This window comes from Neovison vison, chromosome 4, assembly GCF_020171115.1.
Source record: "Neovison vison isolate M4711 chromosome 4, ASM_NN_V1, whole genome shotgun sequence".
Classification (NCBI taxonomy): domain Eukaryota; kingdom Metazoa; phylum Chordata; class Mammalia; order Carnivora; family Mustelidae; genus Neogale; species Neogale vison.
Window position 1 is genome coordinate 80,072,351 of NC_058094.1, and position 17,159 is coordinate 80,089,509.

The following is a 17,159-nucleotide window of genomic DNA, read 5'->3' on the forward strand; positions in this document are numbered from 1 at the left end:
TTTTTAAATGGCAAGATTTTTAATGTTAGTTTTCTCAGTTATATTGGAAACAAGTGATTTAATAGAAAGATGAAAATATGATCCAAAGATAGAAAGAAGAAAAAGAAAGAAAAGAAAAAAGAAAAGAAACTTAATTCAGGAAAAATATCTTTAAGAAAAAAGAACAGATCAGGGCAGACCACAATTCCTTTGCACCAACCAAAAAAGTCAGAAAAATAACTAGAATCACATTTCTAAAGACATCAAAGAGCTGTGGAGGCAAAAAGATTAAATTAAAATTTCTGAGAGGCACAGCTCTTCAAAAGTGAGATGTCTGTCATCAGGTGTTTATTCCCCTTGAGGGCATTTGCTGACTCTAGGCTTGGGTTGAGAATATAAAGGGACTCCATAGTCTCATGTGGGACAGCCAGTCCCCATGTGTAACAAGACCATTCTCAAACACATAACTGTCCTCCAGGCATTTACCAGATGTGGAAGCCACCTGGGTAAGGTGGGCGCAGAAAGCAAGCTCAAAACCTCTGAAGGGGACACCGAGTGTCTCAGTCTTTCAAGACGGAGGAAATAGAAACCCACTAGGCTCTAACTCTGAAGCCCAGGAGAAAACACTTGAGGAATGGGAAAAAGCCAGAGGTTGCCTCTTTCTTATTAAAATTGCAACTGGCCCCAATCATTTCAATACCTGTTAGTACTGAAGTGGACAGCTTCTCACCCTCACACAGGAAACCCCTCCAAGGGAGAGTCCTTGCTGGGGAACCATATTATCTGAACAAACACAGTTTCTTTATATACGATGTGTACATACAATAAATGTCAGGAGGTATGTGAAGAGACAGAAAAGTATGACAGAAGAAACAAATAATAGATACAGACTCACAAACAATATCAATATTGGATTTAGTAGATAAGAATTTGATGCACAAAACTGATGAAAAGATGAAGAATTTCATCAGAGAATTTAAATGTATTAAAAATAATCAAATAGACATAATACATTGTGAACAAAACACTTTCTGAAATTAACAGCTCTCTAGATGGCTTGATGGAAGCCTAGGCACAGCAGAAGACAGGTTAAATAAAATAATACACAGGTCAAAAGAAAGTATTCGAAGGGAAGAAGAGAGAGAGACCAAACAAACAAACAGATAAAACAGAGCACAGAATAAGAGACACAAGGGAAGAAAGGCCAAATCTAACATATGTAGAACTTTTTTTTATTAAATATTTTATTTTTAATTTGACAGAGAGAGAGACAGCGAGAGCAGGAACACAAGAATGGGGAGTAGGAGAGGGAGAAGAAGGCTTCCTGCAGAGCAGGGAGCCCCATGTGGGGTTCAATCCTAAACAACTAAGCCACCCTGGCGTCCCTGTAGAATTTGAGTCCCAGAAGCAGAGAAAGAGAGAAAACAGGCAAGAAGTCGTTGAGTGAACATTTCCCAAAATTGATGAATGATATCAATCTACAGATAAAAAAGCTCGGTGCATTGAAAGCAGGACAGATGCAAAACCACACAATTTGTGGCAAGTCAAAAACAAAGAGAAGAATTTTAAATCAGTCAGAGGAAAAGCCGTATTACCTTCAGAGAAGCAGGACTTTTCAACAGAACCTACAGAAGTCAGAAGACAACGTTTTGAGAACATAAAGGCAAGGCACAGACTGGGATGTGCAATACATATGGACACATGCACATTTTTGACAATAACTTATACCCAGAATACACAAAGAACTCTCATGAATGAAAAAGAAGACAAATACCACAATGGAAAAAGATGAAGAAGCCAACAAAAAGAAAAGAAGCCAACAAATAGATGCTCGACATCATTAGCAATTAGAGAAATACAATTTTTAAAAAGATTTTTAAAAAAATTTAACAGAGGGAATGGGAGAGGGAGAAGCAGGCTTCCCACTGAGCACAGGGTCCAATGTAGGACTTGATTCCAGAACCCTGGGATCATGACCTGAGCCGAAGGCAGACACTTAACCAAAGGAGCCACCCAAGCAACCTAAAAAAAACAACCAAACAAACAAAAAAACAAACCTAAAACCATAATGAATCACCAAAACATTGCCACCAGAATGACTAAAACTAAATAGGTGGACAATGGTAACTGTTGGTGAGGTCATGAAGCAATATATTACTGGTCGGGTTGTAAATTAGTTCAGAGTGTAAAAACAGTTTGAAAAACAGTATCTCCTAAAGCTAAACATATTTACCCAGCAATTTCACTCCTGGGCTTCCAAAAGAAATAAGGCTTATGTTTGTCAAAAGACTTGAATAAGAATACTAATATTAGCATTATTCATAATAGCCCCATACTAGAAACAATTCAAGTATCCTTCAACAGAAGGAATAGATAAATAAAACAGATGAAATAGACAAATAAACTGTACTGTGTTAACACAAAGGAACACTGCACAGCACTGAAACATCACAATACACACAACAAGAGAATCTCTAAAAAATAACGCTGAGCTAAAGAACCAGATGCAAAGAATATGTACTATATAATTCCTAAGAAAAGGCCCAGCTAATACAGGTGACCCTTGAACAATATCGGGGGTTGGGCTGCTGGCTGTCCCCATGCAGCTGAAAATTTGCCTATAACTTTCAACTGCCCCCAAACTTAACTATAGAGCCTACCGTTGCCTGGATGCCTTACTGATAACATAAACAGTTGGGTTAATGCATGTTTTATGTTATATGTATTATACACTGTATTCTTATAATAAAGTAAGCTAGAGAAAATAAAATGTTATTAAAAAATCAGAAGGAGGGGCGCCTGGGTGGCTCAGTGGGTTAAGCCTCTGCCTTCGGCTCAGGTCATGATCCCAGGGTGCTGGGTTCGAGCCCCACATCGGGCCCTCTGCTCAGCGAGGAGCCTGCTTCCTCCTCTCTCTTTGCCTGCCTCTCTGCCTACTTGTGATCTCTCTCTGTCCAATAAATAAATAAAAATCTTAAAAAAAATCAGAAGGAAAATTCTTCTATAGTAGTGTAATACATAAAAAAATAAAATCCAGGGCGCCTGGGTGGCTCAGTGGGTTGAGCCGCTGCCTTCGGCTCAGGTCATGATCTCGGGGTCCTGGGATGGAGTCCCGCATCGGGCTCTCTGCTCAGCGGGGAGCCTGCTTCCCCCGTCTCTCTCTCTGCCTGCCTCTCTGTCTACTTGTGATCTCTGTCTGTCAAATAAACAAATACAATCTTTTTTTTTCATTTTTTTTCCAATTTATTTATTTTCAGAAAAACAGTATTCATTATTTTTTCACCACACCCAGTGCTCCATGCAAGCTGTGCCCTCTATGATACCCACCACCTGGTACCCCAACCTCCCACCCCCCCCCGCCACTTCAAACCCCTCAGATTGTTTTTCAGAGTCCATAGTCTCTCATGGTTCATCTCCCCTTCCAATTTACCCAAAAGCACATACCCTCCCCAATGTCCATAACCCTACCCCCCTCCTCCCAACCCCCCTCCCCCCAGCAACCCACAGTTTGTTTCGTGAGATGGAATACTATGCAGCCATCAAAAGAAACGAAATCTTGCCATTTGCGACAACATGGATGGAACTAGAGCGTATCATGCTTAGCGAAATAAACAAATACAATCTTAAAAAAAAAAATAAAATCCATGTATAAGCTGACCCAAGCAGTTCAAACCTGTTTTTCAGGGTCAACTGTATATAGTTTGAAAACTTATGAGAGTGGTTATCTGTGGGAGTAATGACTGGGAGAAAGAAAGAGGGGGTCTTAGGGATACGAGCTGAAATTATCCGATATCTTGATCTAGAGCAGTGGTGAGTGATCTTGCCCCCCAGGAAACATTGTCACATCTAGGAAAGGGTGCTACTGGCATCTAAGGACAGGGATGCTGCTAAACATCCTACAATGCACAGGACAGTCTCCCAAATAGGCAGGTATTTAGTTCATAATGCCGATAATGTTGAGGTTGAGAAATGCTCATCTAGATGATAGGAAGTTACATGGGGCTCTACTCATGTAAGGTTGATTAAGTTGTATATTGAAGATGTGTACACTTTACTATTTAAGTTATAACTCAAATAAAGAAGGATAAAAGTAATAACATCACAAAAGTACTTATAGCTCCGCCCTGAAATTTAGCAAACTTATATAGAAACTCTGTTGCAGTTTTATGTGTAAGTCTAATTCATTAGCATCCTAATGACCTGAATTTGCCAGGAATTACACAAGTTAGGAAGAATGGAACCCTTTAGTTCTCATCCCCATTAAATGCCAAGAAGTATCTATACTTCCCGGTATAGCAGAAGATGTATGAATTAGTAACTGGGTTATTTGCTAGGAAAGGATATTTGTATAAACACAATAAAGGTGTATGTAAATTCCACATGTCTGGGATTTTCTTGGAGCCATTCTGCTGAACTGGCTTGGGAGATCACCGCAAAGCTGCTCTCTACTTAATGCCCTGTATTTCTGTCCAGAAGATACAGAAAAATACACGTGTACTTTTAAGCAACAGTCTAACCTTTGTTCCCAAGATAATAACATTTTGCCACTATTACCAATAATTAAGAAATCTACTAGTCCCTTACATGTCGTTCCCACTCCACCCTGAGATGTCAATTTTGTTGGCAAAGGTGGGGTAAGGTATACGTTGCATCATTTTTTCCACTGTCTTGCATAAATGCAACAGCTGTTTAAGTTTATGTTGATCTAGCCATGCAACCCAAAAAGGGTTACAAGTGCTGAGAGCTGGTAGACTTGGAATAGCACCACAAGCCCATGTTCCAGCTCCTGAGCAAATACCGTTCAGTTACTGTTAGGGGTGATAGGCACATAAGGAGCCAAACAGGAGAATGAAGTGTACTCCTGTACCTCCTGTACCTCATTGTGGGGTTGACCTGCAGTGCAGATGTACAACCCAGGACCGCAGGAAGTCAAACTGCTAAGTAACTGCATGTTAGTACACTAATATGTACTCTAAAAGGATTTTACAATTTGGAGTAAAATTAAGTAGTAAGTAGAAATCGAGTACATCCAAACCAGAATAGTTAGTTGACTTTAAAAAATCACTGAAGTAACTGAAGTGAAATATTCCTGCGAGGCAATAGCGCTTATTACTCCTATTTCACAAATGACTCCCCGTGCAAATAGCTAGAAACTAATAATCGGGATTAGAATCAGAGCAATTTAATAAATAAATAAAATCTTAAAAAAAAAAAAAAGGGCGCCTGGGTGGCTCAGTGGGTTAAGCCGCTGCCTTCGGCTCAGGTCATGATCTCAGGGTCCTGGGATCGAGTCCCGCATCGGGCTCTCTGCTCAGCCGGGAGCCTGCTTCCCTCTCTCTCTCTCTCTGTCTGCCTCTCCGTCTACTTGTGATCTCTCTCTGTCAAATAAATAAATAAAATCTTAAAAAAAAAAGAATCAGAGCAATTTATTCTATGAATCCACCATCATGTAATATTCCCTTGTGCTCTTGGTCACATCAAACTTTATTATGAATGGCCGCCACGGGAGCCCATTCAATCGTACTATGAACTGACTCACCCAATGCAGTGTTGTCTAGATTCTTGAGCTGCTCAAGGTAAAATTCAGAGACCATCTCAAGTAGGTGCCGGGTAGTCAGTGACTCATGCTTCTTGTGTTAAATGCTAAGCTCTGACTCAGAGTGAACCCTGTTAGCTGCTGACTGATACTATACGTATTTGACTAGAAGCAGCTCACACCATGACTCACCTGGTGGTACACTGGAAACCAATCTGAAATATTCCCAATTGGACAGTGATTCACATTCTAATCATCCTGGGACTTGACTTAACACATGTGGTTTCAAAACCTGATTCTGCTAAACTGGCTTGGGAGATTGCTACAAAGTCACTCCCTACTTAATGCCCTGTATTTCTGCCTAAAAACATGTGGTAGGTATACAGAGGTGCAAAGTCAAGGGTAAGCTATCCCAGTTCATGCACTGGAGAGAACCATGGTTTCCTTCATCAAGGAGGCAAGCACCATTCCTACAAGTGCTTTCTTTGAAGGACACATCATTCCTATAATCCTAACTAACTTTGTAAGGCTAGATGCTTACTTGAAAGTCTCTGCCATACAATTCCTAAACTGCTCGTGTGTGAGAGCTCGACCTTGAAAAAACCTGCTGCACCTCTCTGTGGAAGGTGAATGTCATTATACATGCATTAAACATGCAGTAATGAAAGAACTGCAGGATTTTAGGAATGGATATTCAAGTGCCTGGAGAGGAAACCATTATTTACCAAGCCACTGCCTTAGGATAAGAAAGCTTCCCCCACTTCACTCTTGCTTGTCCACAAAATCTGGAATAATAAAATCTCCTTTTATGTAAATTTGAAGGCCTTTCCTAAAAAGTGCTCTTAAGTCAGCAGGAAGGAAATTTTCAGAATTTAAGAAAAGCTCAAAAGTGATTTCTAAGGAAAAACTGCTACAAGGTATTAACAGAATATGCAACCAAATGCGTACTCCAGTGGGACCCTGAATTCTAGTGCTGGCTCTGCCTCTGGCTTGATCTGTGACCTTAGCCTAGTAAATTTTGTCGTTCTACCTTCTGCTGTGCTGGACCATGATGAAGCTGTGGGACAGTAGCCAAATTATTGTCCCGTCTTTCTTGTGTTGTATATAACACATGCTTGTATATTTTCCCTTATGTAATGACTTCCAGTTTCCTATTTGTTACAGGTTCACAAACCTGTAGTAAACAGGAACACATCAGTGTGAGCCTTAGGTGGCAAGTCAGAAGACTTAACTCTAATCCTATTTGGAGCCCTATTTACCTAGAGATCTCCAATAGGGACCGCTACCCTCTCTGTGTTTTCTCAGCTGTAAAGTGAAGGAATCTGAGTTTTATTATTCTATGTAGTTCCTTCTTTATTTTTGAAGTGATCTCTGTGCCTGTTGTGGGGCTTGAACTCACAATCCAGAGCTTGAACCAGCAGGCACCCCTATCTTTCTATGTTCTTGATATTATAAGAGTATTTTGGCTAAAATGTTTACAATCATCTTAGAGAAGTTGGCATTTCTAGCTTGCAAGGTAAGTTTCCAGATTCTCTTAAATACAAACTAACCTGGTGCAATATTTTAATGGAGACCTTGGATTTTCTGTATATACCATGACCTAGTGTGTATTTTTTATGTACATCATTTAACAAAATGAAACATTTTTGAAAGTTAAAGATAATTTTCAAAAATGCTGTTTGAAAAGTGTATATAAGTATTTCATAACTATTTGAAATAAAGAGTCCAGATGGTATACAAATGCACTATATTTAAAATTTACATATCAACATAGGAAATATTTACTGTTTTTCTAATTTTGGTGATGGACATCTTCTACTTTGATATACATACTCTTTATAGCATATCCAAAAAGATACATTTTGTTCCTGATCTTATTATACAGTATTTTGAAAGCTACTTAGCCAATTTTGCATAAATACAACAATAGTAATACTATCTCTTGTTTGGTATGTGACAGAGCTCTACAGTATTAATTTACTGAAAGCTGGAAGCTACCCAGTAAAGTAGGTACAGGTACTTTTTCTTATCCTCGTTTTATAGATGATAAAGAAAAGGCACCAAAATGTTAAGTCACTTCCAGAAGTCACATAGCTACGCTGGGATTTGAATCCAGACAGTTACAGAACTTGGATTCTGACTTATCAGGCAATACTGCTCCTCATATGCATTACTGATACACGAGATAGAAGATGTTATTTAATGAGTAGAAAGTACATAGGGTGAGGCCCAGTAGAGGTTATGAGCAAAAATTAAGTTATGAACAAAACCAAGCATTTACAGATGGAGTCCTTTCATTACACATGTCCTTGCCAAGTCTAGGGACAAATCAGTTCGTTTTTTGAACTCGGACACTTGTTTAGTCAATTCCATAATCTGCAATCACTAGAAGAAAAATGAAGCCAAGCGACGCTGGGGCCCAGTGCCCCGGATGAGGAGGTCAGACCCAAGTGGGATGACTGGGGATTGGGGCAGGAAACTCCCTGCTCTCCCCAGTCTAGAGGCGTGAAGGAGCCCAGCGGCCGAGTGACTACTTTTTTTTTCCCCCCCTTTTATTTTTTATTTTTTTCCCCCAATTTATTTATTTTCAGAAAAACAGTATTCATTATTTTTTCACCACACCCAGTGCTCCATGCAAGCTGTGCCCTCTATAATACCCACCACCTGGTACCCCAACCTCCCACCCCGCCGAGTGACTACTTTTGCAAGGCGGTGAACGAGAGGAGTCCCGCCCTCACCGCCCGCACTTGCCCTGTTTGGGAAGCCCTGGGAACTCCAGCTAGGCCGCCCCGTTGGCACAGATGTGGTCCGAAAGAGCCCTGGGCCTCCGCTGGATTCAGAGAAAGAAAAGAAGGGAGGAGAGAGTTCCCCTCTGGCGCTTTCCTTCTTCTGGATAGAAAATGCATTCACTTTCACCCCTGTAACCGTCCGCTGCTGGCCGCGAGGGAGCCGCAGCAGCACCCCGGGCTCCCAGTCCGTGCCCGCGTCCCGGGCTTCGAGCACTCTCCGCCGCCGCATCCCGCCCGCCGCTGGGGTCTTGCAGGGCCCTGGCCGCTCGCCCGGATTTTCCTCCGAAACTGGCGAGTCCCACTCCTGCCTCGGAGCGCGGTCTCCAGCAGTCCCTTCCCGGCCCACTCACCACCCACGCCTGGTGGGCAGGCAGTAAAACCGAGACTCCCCAATGCCCACCGTTTTCAGCTCACTCCCCCAGACGCCGAGCACAGAGACCCCGCCCGCAAACGCCCACCAGCCCTGCACGCTCCTAGGCCCTTACCCCGCCTCCTCCCCACCGCTGGGGGAGGGGAATTGCCACGCACACCCACCCTAAAAGGTCCTACCATTCCTTCCCGCGGGCGCGACGTTCCTCCTAGGACCCCGCGCGCCCACGCCCCCTTCCAGTCTCCGCAGCCTGGCTGCCGCGACACGTTCCAACTTACCTAGCGCCTCTCGGAGAGAGCGGAAGATTCAATCGCCCGGGTTTGTTCAAGAAAAACACCCGCGGCGCCTGCACCCTAACCGCCTTGTCCAAGGGTGCGCGGACAGTTCAGTCTACTAGGTTTTCAAGAGCGTGAATGCGGACACCATCCAGGGTGCAAGTGCAGGTGCTACCCCGTCCCCCGCCTGAGTCGCGCTTTTCTTAAAGGGAGGTTCTGTGATTCAGGGAGTGTCTTCTCTTCCGTCCTCCCTGCGCTCAAACTGTCTGTCTCGGGCGCCCGGCCCGGTGAGAATGCCGACGTTTCCATAACCCGGAGTGCCCCAAATCTACTTGGGGGGTTCAGTACGTATTTTAGTCTTTAAGGGCTACCCACTCACTGACCCCAGGCCACAGAGGTTGAATCGCGCGCACGCCCTGCTGGACCCGGCAGAAACTGATCCTGGTGGCTGGGACCCTCCTTGAGACCCAGTCACACCCTAAGCCCATACACCTCTAAAATACACACTGACTGACCTACCCGGCAGGACCCGTGGATGAACAGACTTCTGCCATCGCGGCAACGACCACAGCTCCAGGTCCTGCCCTGCGTGAGCGTCCCGCTTGGCCCTGGCTACTTCCCAGCCCGAGGCCTTAGAGTGAGACCGAGAAGGGGAAAAGCGTTTGAAGATGCGGGGTACTCACGATTTCACCGTCCGCCGGGCGAGCCGGAGGGGAAGCTCGGGCCAGCTCGCCTCCGTCGGCCGTGCGCATGCGTTTCGCGTGTGCCTTTTTTTTTTTTTTTTTTAAATTACAATACCAACTGGTGGCCTTACTACGCCCGCGATTGCTTTCCCCGGTTTTCCTTTTCTTCTGGCTCTCGGTCTTTCCTCTCACCTTCTTCTCCCTCTATCACGCTCCCTCAGCTAACCCTCCTCCCCGCCTCCTCACTCCCGCCTCCCCAGCCGGGCTATCCCGGTCTCGCCTCCCTCTTGCGGCGGCCCGCTTCACTGCGGCGGGGGCTGGGGGGGAGCCCGGCTTCAAGCTGGACCCAGTCCGCAGCAGGACTGTAGCCCCCACCTCCAGTCCGGAATTAGGCAGAATCCAGAGTGTGGGCGTTAAGCCAGGCGAGCGCGAAGAGAGTCTGCAAGACCCCCTCTGCGCTCCCTCCCTCCCTTCGGCGCGCGGGGGCTGAGCGAGACTCGGCTGTGCGGGAATGCGTGCTCAGACCTTGTGAATGAAGGGGGGCGGTGGGAGGTGCAAGTGTGAGTGTGCCGGCGGGGGGGGGGGGGAGTGGCTCTAGCCCTGGAGAGTCACGCCACGGACTACCCCGCATCTGGAGGGCAGCCTCCTACCTTTTCTCTTTCTCCGGTTGCCACTCCGAGAGCTGCACCCGTCCCTCCCCGGTACGGTTTCTGCTGGTCCCTCACTGGAAAAGAGTTCCACGCCCTCTTCCTGCTGCGGGAGCCGGAGGCCCCACAAGGTCGGGGGGTGGGGGTAGGGGTGGGAGGGTTGGCTAATTCCGGATTTCGGATCCCGCTGAGACTTTTGGCAGCTGCCCTCGGTCCCCAGAAGCTCCGAAGTGCAGGGGTAAAGAGAGGGAAAAACGCTGCCTCCCAGCTCCGCGGGCACAGAGCACTGCGTGTCCCTATAGACCTCGCCGTGTGCCCTCGAGAGCAAGACTCAGACCGACCGCCTGAGCCCGGCGCGGGAGCTTAGAGAGCTAAACTGAAGCTTGGAGCTGACCTGACACAAAAATAACATCACGTCATTTCCTCCCAGGCCTCCAGAGCCTGCAGACGCTGAGAGGGCAGGGGAGTGGGAGCGCGAGGAGGGGGCGGTGGCGCGTCGAGGGGGAGGCTTGTAAGAAGGGGGTTGAACTACACCATTGGGAACCAGAGTTTGAGAAGCAGACTCAGGAAGGGCGAGGACTCCCTCCCGCTCCCACAGTTTCCATTGACACTGGAAGGAAATGGTCCAGGAAGAAGTAGCTTCGAGGGTCTCCTGCGGAAAGGGGGTGTGAGGCGAGGCGCTGGCGCCTTTTCCTTGAACTAGCTGTAGCCTTTCTTGCCCTCCCTCCAAAACTCTCTGCCCTTTCCCCTGCCCCCTTCCGCCCTAGCCCTTGCGGGCTGGAGTCCCTGCTGGTCTGGCATGGAGTGGGTCAGTCGAGGTTAGGGAAGAGCAGGGGATGCAGGTGCCTGGGTGAGGCGGGGGGTGGGGGGGTGGGGCGTGGTGGAGACAACTATACTTACGAGCATGGGCGAGCTCTGCCCAGCGCAGGCGTCCTCTTCTCTGGGCGGGCGTCCCCCTGGGGGTCGGCTGGGCAGTGTCAGAACTGACCCCAGAAGGAGCAAGAGGCGGCCCGGTCGCTCCCCGTACCCCCGTGAGAGCCCAGCTGGTAGGGAGCAAGCGAGAAGCCGGAGGGAGAAGTCTGGGCGCCACTGGGGACCCCCAGGAGGGGTTCTCCGGAGAAGATGAGAGAAGCATCGCGCGAGGCCAGAGAGCTTGCTAAAAAGGAGACCGAGCAGCTTCGGGGCAGCGGGCGAGTCTGGGAGCTGTGCAGGGCCGGCGGCAGGAAGGGCAGGAGGTAAGGGGAGAGAAACAAAAGCAACACACCATTACTGTTGGGTCTAGCTACAGACTGAAGAAAATGTGTATTTAGTATCATTTACTGCAGCATTTTGAGGCTGTACTTTGGGAGTGCAAGAGAAGGTAGGTGAGAAAGGCCTTTGGTTGGGTTCTCCTTTCCTTTCTCTCCTTTACCCCCTTCTGCTCTCCCCCTTTCTAACTCTGCACTCATTGTGGTTCTTGGACCAGCAGCTTCAATGACAACCAGGAGCTTGTTAGGAATACAGAATCTGGGACCCGATCCTGAACTTTAGCGTCAGAATCTGAATGTTAATGTTCCCAGGGGGTTCATATGTACCTTAAATGTGAGGTGCAGTATATAAAAGTATCTATATTCAACCTTCTTGATTCTTGGGATTTTGTAGTGAATGAACATCTAGTTCACTTTTGCAACTCTTGCTCTTCTCCTGCTTTCCCTCTGAACCTTCCCCACCTCCTAAAGTGCCTAGAGCTCTCCCTGCTGAGGCACTGAAGTTGGACTTGGTTACTAGGTTCCGGTGTGGGAAATGCTTAGGAGAGAGTCAATTAGTGTCAGAGGACTGAGCAATCCCAGACGTAGGCTGGGTGGAAGAAGGGACTGGCTGATTTGACCTGGGTTGTGCTGGTTGCTGTGGGTGGGATACCAGGACTGTGCTGGGTCTCATGAGTGTGCACTATGCAGGGCCCCTTTCTGCACTCTGTGTGTCCATCTTATTCTCAGGAACACAGGGCTTTACACCTTCCACTTGCTGTTTAGGATATCTAAACTGCCAGTGTAGAGAAGTGGGGACAAGATGGCGGGGGAGTAGGAGGAGGCGCCTTTTCAGCCGGTACCCCAAAGTGAGCTGATTACCTACCAAAGAACTCCGATCACCCATGAAATCAGCCTGAGATCAGAATTATACACGTCTGGATCTCTAAACTGCCAGTGTAAAGGTAAAATCATTATTATTTTCTTTGAAAGTAGAGGGAAGCATTAATTTAAAAGTCAGAAGCCCGGGGTTCTAGGCTGAGCCTTGCAACTAACTCCACAACTAACCTTGGGAAAGTCTCTTTATTCTTTTAATTTATCTGCTTCATTTATAGAGTAAAGGGATTGAACTCAGTGGCTTCTTAAGGTCACCTGCCTTGTCAGGCTCTCATTTTTGAGCTCTTAGAGCTTCTTGGTCCACTAACCTTCAGAGAAGCTACAATCCAGAACCTAACTCAGCCAATCCAAACAGCTCCCTCAAGTAAAACAAAAAGACAATTTAATCTGTTTGTGAAAAACAAGAGTGGCGGTTGCCAAGAAGATTGAAGGTGGAGGCGGGAAGCAGCTAATAAAAGTGACAGGGTGGCTAGGCGCTGAACCGGGCTGGGCGAGCGGGGCGGGAGTCCGAAGGTCGCAGCGGCCGCTCTCCAGGGTCCTGAAGACGGGAGAACGCCAAGGGCGGTCTCCGTGGGCTTGGCTAGGTTCCCCAGATCAGCAGTTGCCAGACCCGGCATGCTTTCTTTAGGCGGTGGAAGTCTTGGGGGAAGCGACTGTTGGGAGGGAGGGAGGAAACCTAGCAACCCATTCTCATTCATGAGGCCCTTTCTGGGAAGCCGCCGAACGTGTTGGCGGATTTGTCTTTCGGTCGTTTGTATGCGATCGGGGAAAGAGTGGAGCTTGGTTTGCATTTCCGAGTAAGTTCACACAGTTTCGCTTCCCTTATACCTTTTCCTGGAGAATGGAGTCTTTCTCCCAGTATTTTCATTCTCCCAGTTCAGATGCTTCTCTCCCCTCCCCCGCTTTCTGGCACCATGTGTTTATTTTAGGGAATGGCCCTGAGAGCCCCGGGAGGCTTCTGGAGAAGTGCCAATAGATCACTCGAGGCGGGGGGTGGGGGGTGGGGGTGGGGGGAGAGATTTGGAAAACGCTCAGAGCCGGCCTTGGCGCCCAGCTTTCGTTTCGCGGGGGAGGAGGGCAGGGGACCAGGCCTTTGCTCTGGGGTCGGTGTGTGTGCTTCGCGGGCTTCAATAGAGCTCGGATGCCGCGGGCAGCTGGGCTGGGACGGTTCGCAGCTAACTTCGTGCGCACCTGCCAGCTGCCGCCGCCGCGCCTGCCCCGAGTGCGCTGCTGGATGGCTGCAAAACCTAGGGGGATGCGAGCACTGAGGCCTCAAGGACCCCATGCAGAGGAAGTCGAGAAAGAACTGGTTCAGGCCCTGGCGACCCAGAGCTTAACTAAACCCACCGGCGACCCTTCACAACCAGCCTTCATTCCACGGCTTGAGCAAAGCTTAAATCCCTGAAAATGAGTAGCAGGCATACTTTTGGGCCGCACGCCGCACTCCTAGAGCCCCGAAGGAAGCTTCAGGGAACTTCCGTGGGTCCCCGAATTTTCGTCTCCAGTTCGTATTTTTAAATGGTTTCTTGCGAATATGTGAACCGGTAACCTGACCCTTCTCTCTTCTTCCCTCCCAAGTCCTTTGCACGCCCCTTCTCCCGGGCACGCTTCATTAGGCATTTCGCTTCGGTCCTTTGCTTCAAGACAGAGACGCTTGTGAGGAAAATAGTGGAAATGTTCAGACAGAATAAAAGTCTCAAACTCAGCCTCAGAAGCACAACGCCCCGGCTCCACTGCTCCTTTGGAGACATTCAGCTTTTACCCTTCCCTAGACTGGTCTTTTCTTTCCGGATCAGCAGCCTCCTCTCCAATTCTGGCTGCTGTCTGGACATACTGCAGTCAGAGCAAGTCTGGGCAGGGGCTGCAGGCTTCCCTAACAAGCAGGGATCTGAAGCATGAGAAGGGCAGCGTGCTGAAATCTGACTTCCTCTGGCCCTCCTGGTAAGGACAGAGCTCTGGAAGTATCAATGTACCACCAAATTTGATCTGAGAAAAGTTATCTGAGGAAAGACCTTCACCTACCCCCAGTGCTCCAGAGATCCCTGTCTTCCTTTTAGGCCAGATTCTAGATGACTGAGGATTTCAGTAATATTGGCCACAAAACAGAATCATCTTGGAATCTGTATTCCTGAAAGCACCACTCCGTAAGGATCCAGAAGACTTAGGGAATACTTTATAAAGATCGAATATCCACTACTTAATGAATCATATTGTCTAATGAACCATGCAGAGAGGGAAAAAAACCACCACACCCAAATGTACAGAAAAATCTCATGCCTTTAAAAGGCAAATTTGAAAATTTTCATTCACCCCTCAATAGCCTTTCATAAAAGAAGCATCCATGGCAGGATTAAATACTTTTTAAAAAAAAATCTTTATTTATTTTTTAAGTTTCTTTTCAGTGTACCAGAGGATTAAATACTTTTAACCAAAAATTTCTCAGAGCTTTTAGAATTAAGATCACAGAGTGGAATTTGAAATTAGATTTAATTTTATGACAGGATCTATTTTTTTCCACCCTGGACTCTTAAAAAAATTCTGTTTACTTTAGTCTAGGTATATTATACGTTTTAATCTTCCATTATTTGGAGAAACAATTCCTTCACTTGGATATAAGAATCCAATTGGCAGTGATTTAAAACTCCACTGGCAAGTCTTTGCTTGTGCTGACTATAAAGCAGATTGGAAAATGGCAAGATATAATAGACAGATCATGGATATTAGAGTCACAGGTTAATATTAGTTTGAGGCCAACCAAACTATTAATAACATGTTTCTATTAGGGTTCATTTCAAATCTTGATGTTCTTAGTGAAAGTACAACTGTTAAAAAGAGTATCTCATAATTAGTTCTGATTTCATCCATTCTTTTAATAACTTTTTAAGTGGATCTATGCCTAGGACTTATATGGAGGTGTTATAAGTAGATGTTACATAATGAGCATTGATAGTGGGGAAGGTGTGACTAGGAATGGAAGTGGAGGGGACCAACAATAAGGGCTACTTAGGTGACATGTATGTCTGGAAAAGGGAAACACTGACGGTTGTCTCCTTTCAGAGATAACTGGGCCCTTTGCCTTCCTGCTGGTGTTGTTAACTGAGTGAGGAGCTTAAGATAGGAGTTGGGTCTTTATTTTAATATATATACATATATTCGTTTGAATTATATGCAACACTGAACTCTTGATTTTCTCTTGCAGACTTTCCTCCATTTCAGTGAATGGTAACTCGATCACTTTGTTCAGTTCAAAAACACTGGGGTATCCCTGCTTATATTCACAGCTATCTCTCTGTGTTATTGACTGAATTGGGTCTCCCCCAAAATCATATGTTGAAGTCCTAACCCCCAGTACTTCAGAATATGGCCTCTTTCAAAATAGGATGATAGACCATATAATTAGTTAAGTCATGTTAGAATAGCATGGGCCCCTAATCCCATATGACTGGAGTCCTTCTAAAAAGGAGAAATTTGGACACAGACACATGCACCAGGAGAATGCCATGTAAAAATGAAAGCAGAGATGGAGGTGAAGAATCCACAAGCCAATGAATGCCAAAGATTGCCAGCAAATGACCAGAAATGAAAAAGAGGCATAGAATAGATTCTCCCTCCATAGAAATCTGGCTACAGGATGAAAACACAGAAACCCTGCCTCAGTTTTCAGCCTGTTGATATACCCTGCAGATTTTAGATCAAGGATGAAATATCAATTCTCACCTGAATTTCCAACCTGCTGGTTTGCCCTAGGGATTTGGATTTGAGACTTGCCAGCCAACACTACTGAATGAGTCCATTCCTTAGCTGAATCTCTCTCTCCTTTCCCTATCCCTCTTTCCTTCCCCTCCCCGCTTTCTTCTCTCTCTCTCTCTGTCTCATCATCTGTCTATCATGTACATGTCCTGTAGGTTCTAGTTCTCTAGAGAACCTTGACTCATACTCTCTGGTACAGTTCTTATCATCATTAACCTGGACTATTGAATTTTCTTCCTAGTTGGTATTTCTACTTCCCTTTTGCTTTATTTCCCCTTAATATTGAAGACAGGATTTTTCTTCAAAATGCAGGTCGGGCTATGTCACTCTCTAACTTCAGACTTTCTATTGGCTTCTTATTTCAGAGTAAAAACCAAAGTCCTTACATTAGTCCTCAGTGCACAACATGAATGGCCCTGTCCTACCACGAAGATCTATTGCAGCTATTCTTGCAATACTGGTTTTGCACAGCACTTTTTACTATTTGGCATACTACGTATTTACTTCTTTATATGACAAAAGTAGCAACTTTTTCTCTTTTGTTCATTGCTATGTCAGTAGGGTCTAGAATAGTGCTCAGCCCTTAAAAGTGCTCAATGAGTATTTTTTGGGACAAATGAATGCAAAAACAAGCTCAAATATTAACCAGTCATAAAAAGGAATGGAATTCTGATACATGCTACAACATGGAAACCTCAAAAACTTGCTAAGTGAAAGAAGCTGGACACAAAAGGACAAATATTATATGATTCTACTTATCTGAGGTACCCAAAATAGGCAAATTCATGCAGATAGAAAGTAGAATAGTGATTACCAGGGGCTGGTGGGAGAGAATGGGAAATTACTATTTGATGGATGCAGAGTGTATGGGTTGAAGGAAGTGTTACAGAAATAGACCGTGGTAATGGTCCTACAGCCTTCTGAATGCATTTAATGTCTCTGAATGATACATTTAAAACTGGTTAAAATAGTAATTTATTTATATTATTTATAATTTCCCACAGTTC

At 45.8% G+C, this 17,159-nt stretch overlaps 1 protein-coding gene across 6 annotated transcripts in view; it reads right to left on the reverse strand.

The window, feature by feature from the left end:
• RGS20 (regulator of G protein signaling 20) overlaps positions 1 to 10,356 on the reverse strand; it is a 52,580-nt gene extending 42,224 nt beyond the window's left edge. Inside the window, exon 1 of one of the 6 annotated variants that reach the window (XM_044245599.1) lies at positions 10,283 to 10,356. Coding sequence is in view for 1 of the 6 variants with exons in the window: in XM_044245598.1 (XP_044101533.1) it covers positions 9,633 to 9,701 (69 nt within the window). In the remaining 5 variants the exon portion in view is untranslated. The other 5 variants (XM_044245603.1, XM_044245598.1, XM_044245600.1 and 2 more) reach the window with 5 other exon arrangements.
• Positions 10,357 to 17,159: the final 6,803 nt, after the last annotated feature.